The sequence below is a fragment of the Mustela putorius genome, unplaced genomic scaffold, assembly GCF_011764305.1.
Source record: "Mustela putorius furo isolate JIRA1106 unplaced genomic scaffold, ASM1176430v1.1 tig00003853_pilon_pilon_pilon, whole genome shotgun sequence".
NCBI lineage: Eukaryota > Metazoa > Chordata > Mammalia > Carnivora > Mustelidae > Mustela > Mustela putorius.
Window position 1 is genome coordinate 5,650,587 of NW_025422005.1, and position 15,705 is coordinate 5,666,291.

The window sequence follows — 15,705 nt, forward strand, 5'->3', positions numbered from 1 at the left end:
GACCAGGAATACAAATCAGCCATATCCACATGCTTCCCTGAAAGCAAGCTGGAGAGTAGAAAAGTCCCTAAGTTGGGAATCTAGATTATATTCTGTGCTCTATTATGAACTTTTTGGATTGTTGGCATTTAATAATCATCTGGCCTTTCTGAGCCTTAGAATCTAATCTACTTAGAGACTGAACAGATGATCTCAAAAGTCCCTTTCAACTACAGTCACCTCTCAAGAAAAATGAAAAACGAAAAGGGGGCTTAATTTACATTCAGTTAGTTACCAGGAATTCCTCAGCCTTGTGCTCAGTATCCTATGTAAATATATGTAACTTTATGAGTACCTCAGTAATGCATAGAAACCCATTATTACTTCATCAGATTTGATGATTTCACATTAGTAACCACTCAGAGAAGAATTATTTCAATAAACTTTAAAATACGATTACTTTTCCTAAACAACCCTAACAGGATGTATTTTAATGTCAAAAAGGAATGTCCATGGGGCACCTGGGTGACTCAGTGGGTTAAGCCTCTGCCTTCAGCTTGGGTCCTGGGATCTCAGGGTCCTGGGATTGAGCCCCACGTCGGGCTCTCTGCTCAGCGGGGAGCCTGCTTCCCCCTCTTTCTCTGCCTGATGCTCTGTCTACTTGTGATCTCTCTCTGTGTCAAATAAATAAATAAATCTTTTTTAAAAAGGGGGGGGCGCAAAATGTCCAAAAAAAGTAAACTGGTTTCAGTGCTTGTACTATTTATAGCAATTTGAGTTTTGCTCCTCTGAGAGCTGTGCTGTTACAGGATTAGAGCAGATGAGTAGTCCTGAAGGATCCCACACAACCAACTCAGTATCATTAGGCTCACTTAGATTATTTGAAGGACTATTATTTTTAAAACTTACTTTAGTCGTATAATCATGTGAAATATTTACATGGCTCCAATATTTACATTACTCCAGGAAGTCTGACTTCTTCTCTATTCCCACACACATTCTCAGAGACAGAGAAGAAGGCAAAAAGTATGGCCTCTAGATTCACATCTTGAGTGTATTACCTTGGCTTGTGACTTAATCGCTCCAAAGTTATTTCCTCATGTCTACAGCGGTGATAATAATAAAACCTACTTCAGAGGGACACTGTGAGGATTAAATAAAATAATCCGGTAACAGTGGTCAGCTTTGTGGGACCTAGGGTGAAGTACCACTAGCATCAGGCTTTTATTTGAGGCTCAACACAATCCTGAGGGACGGTGAGGAAATGAACCTAGAGGCGCCACATCACTGGATCAAGGTCATGGGGCCCAAAGCCAAGACCACAACCCATCTTTCAATCCCAGCGCTATACCACAGTACTCATTCCTAAGATTCCAGTCTCCTCCAATTTCATACTCATCGCATACTCCCTACAGCCAGCACAAAGGAAAAAGAACTTTGTTCCCACTCAGGGCAACTTCTAAAGACTCACTGTGTTCAGTGCATTGAGGGTGGTGTCATCCCGGGACGCCGCGACGCAGCCATCCTCCGTGGAGCCTCCATCACACATCCCTGCGAACGCGGCCATGCTCCTTGGAAGACAGGAAGGGAAACATCAGCAAAGAAACTATAACCCTCAGTTTTCAGAGTGCATTTTCAGCCCAAACCAAATTCCATTACTACAGGCATGATAAGCTAGAGTTCTCGGTCTTATTTCTGCTTTTCTAAAACAGAAAACGGTTTTTAGGGGAACCTGGGAGGCTCAGTGGGCCAAGCAGCCGACTCTTGGTTTCTGCTCAGATCATGATCTCAGGGTCTTGAGATTGAGCCCTGGCTCCACACTGAGCACAGTCTGCCTGAGAGTCTCTCTCTTTCCCTCTGCCCCTCCCCTCACCTGGACGTTCACCCTTACTTTCTAAATAAATAAATAAAATCTTAAAAAAAAAAAAACTTTTAGGGGCACCTGTGTGGCTCAGTCAGTTAAGCGTCTGACTTCCTTTTTTTTTTTTTTTTTTTTTAAAGATTTTACTTATTTATTTATCAGAGAAAGAGAACAAGCAAGAGGAGCAGCCGGCAGAGGGAGGTGCAGGCTACCGCCCACGGAGCAAGGAATCTGAGGCCAGACTCGATCCCAGGACTTCAGGATCACGACTTGAGCCGCAGGCAGACACTTGTACACCAGGCCACCCAGGCGTCCCTAAGCATGACTCTGGATTTTTTGGCTCAGGTCATTATCTCAGGGTGATAAGAGCTGGGTGTGGAGCCTGCTTAAGAGTCTCTCCCTCTCTCTCAAAAAAAAAAAGTTAAGATCCTCTACATTTCACTCTTCACTCAATCACAAACGAAAGTGCTTCGTCTACTTCAGTCCACTTGTGTTACTTCTTCCCGCACTTTACCAATACTCAGAGGATAATCATTCTGAAAGAAAGATCTTTTGGAAAAAAAAAAAAATTAAATCCTCTGAAACCTTGCTTAATTCCTTTCATGCTATACATCCACTAACTTTAGTGGAGTTAAAAGCAGGAAAGGGAAGGAGAAGAATTCTTAGTGGCCACTCACACACCGCCCTGAGGCAGCCTCGCCTCTGCTGCGGGCCTCTCTGCTGGCACAGCGCAGCTGACCGAAGGATTGGAACGCGGCTACCGGCGTGCCCCAGCACCCACCGCTGATACTGCGGTGAATCCCAGAGACCACTGCAGAGGAAGGAAGGCTCGCTCTCAGCCCGCACTGTGACATGCAGGGCCAGATTTAAACTTATCTTTTATATTTTAGGCATTCATAGGTTAGCAAGTCCGCATGTAGGTAAGCCACAAAAACACCAAGCTTGGGTCAGCCATCAACGAACAGCCTCAAGTAGAGAAAGCTGTAAAGGGATTTTAAAATGGGCTAAATGACCCAATTACTCAACTTGTATTTAGAAGTGTTGATAATCGCATGTATGGCTTAAGATGCTTCCCTTCTGAAGAGTTCTAAAATCTGATATGGGGCAAAGATTGAGACGGGGCAAAAAGTGACTTTATCACGGTAAACTTTTTCTCTGGCAAGAAAAATCAGAGCACGGATTACAGAGCGTATAACAAAACATAAAGTGAGAGAATGTTTGATGTATAAATAAAATTTCAGGGGATAGGAGAAAGTTTATTGCCTCCTAATCAATCCAGATGGCCTAATTCAGAGGGCAGAATGCGGAGAATTCCTATTACCTTGCTGCCCTCAAGTACATGAGGAGGTCACAGTCATTAACTCCAGGCATCCAGACCAGTTCCTCATGCTGGGTCACAGTGTCACCATCTGGAGAAGGGAACGGCTGCAACTCAGGAAGTTTGGCCTGTAAGACAGGGATGAAAAGTCACATTCAAGGAGAATTTAAAGAGCTGCCTCAACAGGCAGGCCCTGGGAACAGAAGCAGTAGTTACTGAGCCGCTTTCTCCAGGCAGTGGGGGGGGGCGGGGGGGGGAGAGACAGAAAAACTGTGAGTCACTGAAACCAGCCTGTAGGACATTTCAGGATCATTTCACCATAGAAGATTTCACAATGGATGGCTTAATCTCTACTTAAGGAGCAGCAAACAGCATCAAAATAAACCAGTGCCAGCATAATCTAAAGAGTAAAACAAAAATGGATGCATGTGAATAAAAGAAATTAGGGGAAAAAAAAAAACCCTCAGGACATAATAGCTCCTTGATGGAGAAGGGGAAAACACACATTTCCAATAGAACAAGTTTACAAAATGACAAGATAAAAATAAAGAAACTTCACCTAAGGATATTCACTAAAAAAACAAACGAGCTATCCTATTAAGTTAAGCTACTCTCAAGAGTGTCAACAACTAGAGTATTATCAAGAAAAACATTAAAAAAGACACAAAATTGGAGTTAATATTACAAACACGCTTGAACTAAATGATCAGGTCAGAAATAAGACTACAGCAGCTTCAGGAGGAGTGGACTGTTCTGAAGGGGAAAAAAGGAGCTTTCAGAGACCAGCGAGATGCACGGTGATGTGAACTGTGACAGCAGAGGCAAGCAGTCTACATGAGATATGGACCCTATGTCAAGTGTACCTCAATAAAATTATTTTTTTTTAAGTATCTGAACGACAGTGCTCAACAACCAAGATTCTGAATCACCTCTGGGTTAGAGATCCAAATACCCCTAGCAGGTTCTCAACCTCACTCCTCTGGGGCAGAGCAAGAGTCAGCAGATACTATGACTTCCACAACCTTCAGAGGCCTAGAAAGCCAACCATCTGCAAAACAGCATGAACGTGGACATTTCCGTTGCATATTTTAAACTAAGGGCTACAGTTAAAAAGCTCCAGTGTTGGGGCATCTGGGTGGCTCAGTGGGTTAAAGCCTCTGCCTTCAGCTCAGCTCATGATCTCAGGGTCCTGGGATCGAGCCCCACATCAGGCTCTCTGCTCCTCGGGGAGCCTGCTCTCTCTGCCTGCCTCTCTGCCTACTTGTGGTCTCTGTCTGTCAAATAAATAAATAAAAATCTTAAAAAAAAAAAAAAAAAAGTTCTAGTGTCCACAGAAACCAGGCAAAAAAATTAATTGAAGCAAGAAGAGGATAAGGCAGCACTGTCCAGTAGAAATAAAATGAGAGCTACATATTTCATTTTAAACATTCTAGTATCCTTATGAGGTAAAACATTACCTCCCAGGTTGGCCTAGCCACATTTCAAGTGTTCTTAGCCACCTGCGCCCGTGGCTCCTGCCCTGGGTGCACAGGTATCAGACGCTAAGCAGTGAAGGGAACCAGGGTGTAATGGAGAGAGTACTGCCCTGTCCAGGGAAAGCAACCAAGCAGGGACGAAAACTAGTACTTGTATATCCCCTGATTTTTTTCCCCCAAAGTCCAGAAATTTTGACTTTTTAAAACAATCTTGTGGCAAAACATAACATTAGTAAACCATGTGGTCCTAGGGCTCCAGCCTGCCTCACGGGAGATCTCTGATTCCTCTAAATGTGTAACAAGTGCTGACTTTCTCCGAACAAGGATGCTCTTTAATTCAGTACTGACTTTTATAACATTTAATTGGGTGCTTCAATGAGATCTGCTTAAGACACAGTGCCATACAGGAATGAAATCTAACACTCAACAGATGTTCACATCAAAGAGCCTTTTCTGACATTTATACAGAGTTCTGCTCCCCCAGCACCAAGTATGGTACCTGGTGTAGTAGCGCTCCAATGGCTATTTGTTAAATTAGTTAAAAAGCACTATTATTTTGGGAGAGGACAAATCCCCCTGGTCAAGAGAAAAATAAGCTGGAAATACAGTCAGACAGTTCACAGAGAAAGAAATGCAAATGGTTCTTAAAGATAAGAAAACATGGTCAAATTTGCTGATAAGAAAAAGGCAAAACAGCAGCACTGCGATACCATTTCTCATCTATCAGAATGACATAAATCCCAAAGTGCAACAATATACAAGGCTGTTGTATTAGCACCTGCATGAGTTGCTAGCACAAATGCAAAAATGGTACAATCTCCACGGAGGGGCATTCTGTACCGCCCTCACACTTCCTGGTGCACTTGCCCTTTACACCAGCCATCCCCCTTCTGGCAATATTCCAAAGATACACTGATAAAAGTATAAAAATCTGTATGCTCAGGCCATTCACTACAACATTACTTATAACAACACATGACTGGAATCAACTTAAATGCCCAAAAACAGGAACTGGAAAAATAAACTGTCCCAGGCCTGCAATGGAGCTCCGTGAAGTAGCAAAAGTTAGTGAGAAGGAGCTCTACATCCTGCTTTGGAGGAAACAGCAGGATACATTGCTAAAAGTTCAAAGAAAGCTGGTAAAAGTGTGTATATCGTGCTATCCCTTGTCTAAGATCAGAAGGTTGGGGACTAAAAATAAGAAGGATAAATCGAAACTTCAAAAAAAAACAAAAACAAGGGCGCCTGTGTGGCTCACTGGGTTGGGCCTCTGCCTGAGACTCAGGTCATGATCTCAGGGTCCTGGGATCGAGTCCCTCATTGGGCTCTCTGCTCAGCGGGGAGCCTGCTTCCTCTTCTCTCTCTGCCTCTCGGCCTACTTGTGATCTCTGTCTGTCAAATAAATAAATAAAAATCTTAAAAACAAAACAAAACAAAACAAAACAAAAACAAATAACAGCAACAACAAAAACAACAATTATCCATCAGGGAGAGAAGGCAAATGTGGAGAGGACAGAGACAGGAGAGTTTTCTGAGCACACTTCTTCCTTCGTATGTTTGACTTTGGAGCTATGTGAGTAACTTTACATTATTATAAAAGCAAAATGAAATTTAAAGAACAACAATCTCTTAAAAACCCTAAAGCAAAGTGAAATAAATGCACTAGCTATACATTGAGTTGGTTCCTCTCTAGGAGTTATTTCAACTAACTTTAAAACATGTATTAATTTGTTTATAAAGCCCTATTTATTTATTTGACAGACAGTGGGATATTTTCTAAGACCAAAAAAAAATTTTTAAATTTTAAACTGTTTTTAATAATCATATTGTTTATAGCACTCTAAGTACTATTATTCTGCACTATTATATATGTATTATGGGATTAAAAGCAAATGAGTATTTATATTGGAGTCATTTGAAAATGGGATTTGAGACTAGAGGAAAAGACACAGATACAAAAGGAAAGAAAGATACGATTAAATATAAAACCCAGATAAAAATTTGAATTGAAATTAAAAAGAATCCACAATATATTTTATCTTTAAAAAAGGGGGAGCAGGGCATATTTTCTAATCTGTTCCCTGAAAAGGCCTAGAAATAGTAACCAACTGGGTAACAATGAACACCCTACACCCAGTCAAAAAATGTCACTTTCCAATAAAACAGTAAGGGCTCCTAAGAGAAAAGTTTAATTCTAGATCAAGGAAATACACAAGATGAGACATTAAAATCATGTCATACCAGTTAAAAGAATCCTACCCAAAATCCCCGGGGTCTGCTCAGTCAAAAGGACACAAAATGGCAGGAAGAGGCATCCTACCAGTCCCAAATGGATAATTTAATCATCAGTAAGAATAAGGACAAATGGTTAGCAGATAACAAATAATTTAAAATCCACTGGTGACTGCTGGAAGGTGCTGAAAAACCAACCTAATATTTTTTTGAAAACTGGTGAACAGAAGGAAGGAACGGGGCATTCATCCTGCCTTTCTCATGTGATTCTGATAATCAATAGGTGGTGGTAAAGGGAAAGCTTCCTTTATTCACCTAATAAATGAAGGAATGACTGGATTAGAATATCACCATTTTAAGTAACTAATCTAGTTATTTAATCTAGATCTAACTAATAAGCCACAGCTACAAATCAGCATTGCAAGGACACACATACCTCCTGGTGGATATATACCACATGACCCAGGCCAGGGGCAGAGGAATAAACCAGAATGATATTCAACTTCCAGATTTAACTACTAATTTTCAAGGTATGCCACGGACAAAGGAGCAAGTCTAATTACACATAAAGATGAAATCAGCCAAATCCAGACTATGGGACAACCGAATGGATGAAACACTCCCCTTCTTCAATACATACATTGAAAGAAGAGGAAAAATGAGAACAATATATGAATTAAAAGAGATTTAAGAGGGGCGCCTGGGCGGCTCAGAGCCTCTGTCTTCAGCTCAGGTCACGATCCCAGGGTCCTGCGATGGAGCCCTGCATCGAGCTCTCTGCTCAGCGGGGAACCTACTTCCCTTCCTCTCTCTCTGCCTGCCTCTCTGCCTACTTGTGATCCCTGTCTGTCAAATAAATAAATAAAATCTTTAAAAAAAATAAATAAAAGAGGTTTAAGAGATGTACTAACCAATTGCAATGCATGGCTCTTATTTAGATTCCAATCTGAACTATTAAAAAAAAAAAAAGAGGGAAATCTAGACTAAGGGGGTACTTAAGAAATTGTTAATTTTTATTAGGTGTTACAGATTACAATTTTTTTTGGAAAGAGCTCTTATCTTTGGGATATTACAAGTAAAATGACAGATTTGTGATTCATTTCAAAATAATGGTTAGAGAGGTATGAAGGAGAATAAATGAAACAAGTTTGACCATGATTTGGTACGTGTGAAAGCTGACTAATAAGGAAAAGGGGATTTATTGTACTATTCTTTTTTAATTTTCACATATGTTAATATTGTACCTAATTCAAAAAATTAAAATTTTAATAAGGAAAATACTGCCAATCCATAAACAAGTTGTTATATTTGGTGCTCCAAAACATTTCTTTTTTAAAATAAACTTAATAAATATATTTAAAATCTGATATAAAATAAATGAAAGTATAAAAGAATGTAAGCATAATAAATCTGTTCCTTTCCAAGAATTTAAGCATCTTTTACTTAAGAACCACTTTTTTCGGGATACCTGGGTGGCTCAGTCGTTAAACATCTGCCTTTGGCTCAGGTCATGATGCTGGGGTTGCCAAGGGCGTGGGGAAGGGGCATGGAGAATTAGTATTCTATGGGAACAGAGTTTCAGTCTGGGAAGATAAGAAAGCCCTGGGGGTAGATGGTGTTGATGGTTGCATGGCGATATGAATATACTTAAAATCAATGAACTGTACACTTAAAATGTTTAGAATGGTAAATTTTACATTATGTGTATCTTAAAACAATTTTTTAAAAGTATGCAATGATAAGGGGGAAAAAAACCCAACCCTGCATTTATATAAAATTCCCTAAAGCTTAACAATGATTCTAAGCTCCTGCTTAACAGAATAAAGGACCAGCAGAATAATAAGAAATAAAACCCTACTGGAAAAGCTACTAAAATTTGCTTTACCTGATGGCTAGGACCAACACGAATTTCTCCCTGGGTGCTGTTCAGCCTCCTGTCACGAAAAGAGCAGATCAGGTTAGCGCATACAGTTCTGGCATTGACATTCACACATTGTTCTCAAGGCAAATAATTCATTTGAAGTAAATGAGGGATAACCCAGGAAGAATTAAGTTCCCCACTATTTCTAGTGTTATCTTGTACATGCATACTCCCCCACCCTCCCTACAAATCTCTAAAATCTCTTTCCTCTAAAAACCCCCTTCCTACCACTTCCTGTCCTGACTCCCCTACCATTGTTCCTTCAGACCTCAGAGAGGTACATTCTGACAGTACAACCCCAGGAAGTACAACCCCAGGAGAGGTTTCTTCTTTTCAAAGCATTTCACAGGCCCTACTATAAACTTTATTGAAAGATAAACAAGAGAACTATGGTTCCTAGCACATACACTGGGTCATTCATTCATTCAACAAATATTCATTAAGACCCAATATACACTCCAAACTGTCCTAGGTGTTGGGAGATAAAGCAATGAGCAACACAACCCCCTGCCTTACTAGAACTTACATTCTTATCTGGGTGTAAAACAAAGAAACAAATAGATCAGATGATAAAAGGGCCAAAAAATTAAGGAGATGGTGAATGGTGAACATTTTTACAGTTCTTTACACAACATAGTCAGAAAAGGCCTTTGTGGGGGCAGGGGGAGAAGGGCAGAGGGAAAGGTAGAGAGAGGATCACAAGCAGGCTCCATGCCCAGGAAAGATGCCAATAAGGGGCTTGATCTCATGATCCCAAGATCATGACCTGAGTCAAAATCAAGGGTTGGGCACCCAACTGACTGAGCCATCCACGCACACCCCAGAAAAGGCCTTCATAATAAAGGGGGGGGGGTTAAGGGAAAAAAAAAAGCAGAGATGAAAAAGGTGTGGGAATGAGCCCAGAAGATCTAGGAGGTGGAAGAATCTGTCTTGTGGTGTGTTATGTCATTCCTACTGTACTTGCAAAGCTCACCCTCTCTTGCTTCAAATTCTAGCCATGCCAGGTTCCTTTCAGAAGCCACTACTTCTGCAAAGCCTTTCCTGATCTCCTTCCCATTTCACCCCACAACTCCCCAAAGTGTGTGTTGCCTTCCCCTTACGCTCTTTCACAAAATGCTTGTGGACTGTTTTGTCCCAGCCTTGCACAGGGTGCTCACTGGGTATATGGTGACGGACAAAGAAATACAGTCCCTGCCCTCCCGGGGCTCCACTCCCAACTCCTGGTTACCCTCAACTCTGAGTCATGACTAACTGCAAGAGGTCTCAGGCCACACTTCCCATGCCCAGGGACAAGTCTGTTGTGTTGCAGAGCCACCTTTGAATTTCCAGCAGTGCTAACGGTGGCTGGTGGACTTCGCTGTGCTGCAGAGTAGAATGGAGCCAGCAAAGGACCAGAGATGCTGCATGGTCTCATGTTTGTCCTCCACGAGAGTTGATAACCCCAGTGTTAATGTATAAGGTTGTTAAAATGAATTCTGGAAAATGATTACTTCCTTCTTTTGACCCAACAATTTCTCTCACAAAAAGTCTTACTTGGGGAAAGTGGGCAGTAGATATAACGAAGGGAGAAGACTCAGAAGGGAAAGTTATGGCCAAGTTCTTAAGGAGCTCACACTCCAACTACCCAGGAAGTAGGATCCATTCCCAAAACACCAGAAGAGGTCCAATCAGTACACTGGTAAGCATAAAACATCTCAGAAGAAACAATACAAAAATGCCAAGGAAAATGATCAAAATTAGACAGGCTTCACAGGGAGAAAACAGTGCATGCAATAGTTAATTTCCAAAGAAATTAATGTGAAGGGGAGCACATCAGCAGGACAAAACAGGACTTCCCAAGAGGGAATCAAACCCTGCACAGCGGGAGAAAAGGCTGTGCAAGTACTGTCTATACTATACAAAGCACCTCAGTTCCCCACTAGGGGAACGGCATGTTGAAACACATGTCAAAAAATGGACTTTGCTAGTAGGTTGATGTAGGAAGGGCACGCTGTTTCAGGAGGTCTGAGAAGAATCAAACAGGCCAGCAGGCTATTTTAATCATGACTACTTTAAGAAAAACAAGCAGTCAGTATTACTGACCATTTCCCTTCTAACTCATCCCTTTCTGTTTCATAACCAGCTATGAGCAAACTAGCTGCCAAAAGCTCTCCCCTGTTTTCCTAAATAGTTTCCAAATGCTCGCCTGCCTACAAGCAGGTCTAGCCAAAATGTGTCATCAAAGGCTTCAGCTGCAGCCCATCCAGTAACTTGTGCGCACAACTCAACTTCCAGGCTCTTCTAGAAGCTCTGTGCTATGCCAAAGTTCTCAAGTGGATGCCTATGAAAGCAATTCCTCATCACTGCTACACACACACTGTGAGTCCTTGATAATTCTAGAACAAACATTCCTGGTCTGTTTTTATTTTAATCTTATTCCTTTTTTATTTTTTGTTTCTTCTTTTAATATTTTCATATGCCAATATTATCATATTTAGCACAAAAATGTGCCAAAATAACAAAACAAACACTAAATATCTTATATCCCACTGGTTTGCATAAAATAAGTTAATAATTATTACTAATAATAATTACACAAGTGACACAAACAAGTGTACTGAGGATCTTAAGAGCTTAAATTGGAAATGGTTTCTCTTATTTTTGTTTCTGTCAATGATGGGTACACTAACAAGGTTAGTGGTGTAAAAAGCCCAAAATAAAACAACCTTTGAAAATTTAAAAATCAGTTTTTGTAACAAAATTATTTCTTAACCATATGCAATTTTAAATATCAAGTTTTCTTATAGCAAGAAATACATCAAAATTATTTTTTTAAAATATTTTATTTATTTTATTTGACAGAGAGATCACAAGTAGCCAGAGAGGCAGGCAGAGAGAGAGAGGGAAGCAGGCTCCCTGCTGAGCAGAGAGCCCAATGCGGGCCTCGATCCCAGGACACTGAGATCATGACCTGAGCTGAAGGCAGCGGCGTAATCCACTGAGCCACCCATGTGCCCCAACAAAATTATTTTTGAAGATTAGGATCCAAGGTAAGCAGACAATGGCACTGGCCTACCATTTCCAGGAACTCCTGAATATAGAATAAATGGTAGAAACGTGTTTTAGGTCCAAGATAAAAGGAGGCAGATAGCAACACGCCCCTTTAGAGAGAACTGGATGCATCTGAGAGAAAAACTGTCAGCATATGAAGTAAAGACAGCAGACAAGAAGTAAGCTTTGTGGGAAATAGCCAGTATCCAGCCACATCTGCAATCCACTGAACAATCCCCATCCCCCTCCCTCTTCTGACAGCAGCCAAACTCCACATTAAACTACATGTTCCTTAGGGTGCCTGGGTGGCTCAGTTGTTAAGTATCTGCCTTCAGCTCAGGTCATGGACCCAGGATCCTGGGTTCAAGCCCTGTATCCGGCTCCCTGCTAGGCGGAAAGCCTGCTTCTCCCTCTCCCACTGCCTCTCTGCTCATGTTCCCTCTCTTGCTGTCTCTCTCTCTCTCTCTCTCTGTCAAATAAATACATCAAATCTTTAAAAACAAAACAAAGCAAAAAAACCATGTTCCTCCCCTGCTGCCTCACTGCCCCCTTCTTCTTGCATGCTCCTCTTGTGGTCCAAAGCGCCCTATCAGAGGATGATACTCTGCTATGACTCATTCGGACATTTCCTACCTCACTACCCACCATGGGACTGTAGACTTCTAAAGCACAAGAAATGATACCCATCTTGTGTGTCCCCCAGAATCTAATACACTACCTGCCTTTACACATTCAGGACAAATGTAAAGTTCCTTAGTAGCATGAATACTTCTAGATTACCAATTGTAAAACCTGACAAAAATCACCAGGAATTACTATTTAAATGCAGTATCAACAGCCTGTGGAAAACACTCTTAATAAAATCACATGCTGACTAGTACATATTTCCTTTTACTTAACATAATAGTTCCCAAACTTTGGTCTCAGAAATTCTTTATGGTCTTTAAATTACTGAGCATTCTAAGGAAGTTAGATTTTTGAGAAATATCCCCCCCCCTCCAAAATTGTTTTTAAATAGCAATAAGCCTATTACATATTAACATGTATAACTTATTTTTTTGAAAAATAATTGTACTGAGAGATGCCTGGGTGGCTCAGTGCATTAAGCCTCTGCCTTCGGCCCAGGTCGTGATCTTGGGGTCCTGGGATCGAGCCCAGCATCAGGCTCTCTGCTCTGTGGGGAGCCTGCTTCTCCCCCCCCTCCCCCGCTGCCATACTCTCTACCTGCTGCTCTGCCTACTGGTAATCTCTCCCCCTCTGTCAAATAAATAAATAAATAAATAAATATCTTGAAAAGATAAAGGAAAACATCTATTTAAACCAGGAAAAAAAAAAATTCAATGAAAACAGAGGCAATGTTTTACATTTTTGCAAATACAATATAGGACTTAATAGAAGACAACCAGATTCTCATATGTGCTTCAACATCCAATCTGTTGCAATAAGTTATTTTATTTTTTTTAAGATAAGATTTTATTCATTTATTTGAGAGAGAGAGAGAGACAGTGCAAGTAGGTGGAGGGGCAGAGGGAAATGGAGAGAGTCTCAGGCAGACTCCTCACTGAACACAGAGCCTGACATGCAGCTGGATCCCACAACCCTGAGATCATGACCTGAGCTGAATCAAGAGTCAGATCTTAACCTACTGAGCCCCCAGGTGCCCAGCAACATGTTAGTTTAGTTAGAGTATTGAAGAAAAACCTAGACTCACAAAGACAGTAACTGGGAATGGGAAGAATATTTTAAGATTTTATTTATTTATTTGACAGACCGAAATCACAAGTAGGCAGAGAGGCAGGCAGAGAGAGAGAGAGGAGGAAGCAGGCTCCCCGCTGAGCAAGAGAACCTGATGTGGGGCTCGAACCCAGGATCCCGAGATCATGACCAGAGCCGCAGGCAGAGGCTTTAACCCACTGAGCCAACAGGCACCCCTGGGAAGAATATTTTAATAGTCTTTTTGACAATTATGGATATTATTTTGGATACTACCCCAAAATTCGACAAAGTGGTCATTTCTTAACGTTTTTTACCACAATACAAATCTAAAACCTCATCTATGATCTTTCTGGACTCTTGTACATTAAAAATCCATTTGTCTTGGCCCTTCAATGGGTCCTTCTACCTGGACGTGATTTTTGTAATGTCATGTATAAGTTAGATGGAAAATATTGGATTCAGGCTTATCCTTCAATTAGTAACAATGACAGTTAGCATGTAAATATTTCTTACTGTTCTAGGTGCTCTGCAGTTTCATTTCTATGTATTCATTTAATTCAGATTTTGATATTAATGGAAGCATTAACAGTGACAGTCCCAGAAATATAGAGCTTATTGCATCTTATATGTGAAATAACACAGCTGCTGAAGAGGTTTCTGCTTGATGTACACTGTTGATTAATTAAATAACTAGGTCTTGGCAAAAACAGGATGGCCACCAATTAAGGAAGGAAAATCCAGACCAAGAACAGTGTAAATCCCAGTGAGGTCGGATAAAGGACACTACATACAAAATAAGAAACCAAAGATGAAGGTCATGTTCCAGGATAATGCAGGACAGATCTATATACACTCCTGTCCCTGCCTCAGTGTTTTCACGACATTATCTTAAATTTAGATACCTGCAGTTGCGTGACAAACACCAGCAAAATAATAATACTAGTTATCACTTACTAAGTATTATTTGTGCCAGGTATGTATTATTATTCTTGTGACAACCCCATGAAGCAGTATCTCCACTTTATAGATAATAATGACAGTACTAATTGTAGTATTAGTAAATAAACATATACGGTGAACATTTACTATGTACCAGGCGTTTTAAGCTTAAGCAAATTCCAAATATTTTCTTATCTAATCTTAAGAATGACCCTATAAGGAAGGTGCTATTATTACTTCTTCACGTAAGGAAACTGAAAATGAGAGTTATGAAACTGTCCAAGATTACACAGCTAACAAGGGGAAAAAAACAGGATTCAAACTCAAGTTTAGTTGACTCCAAAGTCAGAGCTCCTACATGACAGAGATTAAGCTACTGAACCAAAATAATGTAATCACGAATAGAACAAGTATGAGAAACCATACCCTTCTCTTCATTTCAAGCATCAAAGAATTATCAAAAAGAGTTTTAGTTTGAAAATCAGCTTAAAAGTGAAAACCTATAGGGGCACCCGGGTGGCTCAGTCAGTTAAGCATCTGACTCTTAATTTCAGCTCAGGTCATGATCTCAGGGTAGTGACATTAATCCCCAAATTGGGCTCTGTGCTGAGTGTGGAGCCTGGAGCCTGCTCAAGATTCTCTCTCCTTCTCCCTCTGACCTCCATGCCCCCAACCTCACAAGTGCATATTCTCTCCCCCTCTCTAAAAAAAAATTTTAGTGAGAAAACCTATCAAAGTTAAGGGTCAATTTATATAACATGGTCAAAATAACAAAATTATAGAAACTGAAAACAGATTAGTAGTTGCCAGGTGTTAGAAATGGGGGATGGGTAGGAAGGTGAGGGAGCAAGAGGTCTGTATGGTAACGGAACAGATATGACAATGGCAGTGGTCACATAAAGCTACACTGACTGACACCACACACACACACACACACACACACACACACACACACACACATTTTACTAATGTCATATCCAGGTTCTGATGTTAAACTAGAGTCACACACAAATGGGGAAAGTGAGCAAAGCGTATATAAGAGCGGTGTGTAGTAACTTCCGACTGCCTATGAATCTAAAAAATTAAGTTTTTAAAAGGCCAAAAAAGTTCATTGGCTGAGTGATGTATTACAGGCAGACTGGAGAGAAGAAAGCTAGATATGAGGAAAGCTAATTAAATGGCCCTAAGATTCCCCTAAGATGTACTGTAGACAGCTGAACAAGTAACAGAAGAA

General features: G+C 40.7%; 1 protein-coding gene across 5 annotated transcripts in view; it reads right to left on the bottom strand.

Annotated features, from left to right (window-relative positions):
• The window catches only part of RERE (arginine-glutamic acid dipeptide repeats), a 425,837-nt gene that overhangs the window by 119,771 nt on the left and 290,361 nt on the right, over nucleotides 1-15,705 (bottom strand). For all 5 annotated transcript variants that reach the window (XM_013064588.2, XM_004768623.3, XM_004768622.3 and 2 more), the window contains 3 exons: nucleotides 8,751-8,799; nucleotides 3,162-3,286; nucleotides 1,451-1,550 (listed from right to left, as the gene is read on the bottom strand). In XM_013064588.2, coding sequence (XP_012920042.1) covers nucleotides 1,451-1,550; nucleotides 3,162-3,286; nucleotides 8,751-8,799 — 274 coding nt within the window. The remainder of the gene's footprint in view (nucleotides 1-1,450; nucleotides 1,551-3,161; nucleotides 3,287-8,750; nucleotides 8,800-15,705) is intronic.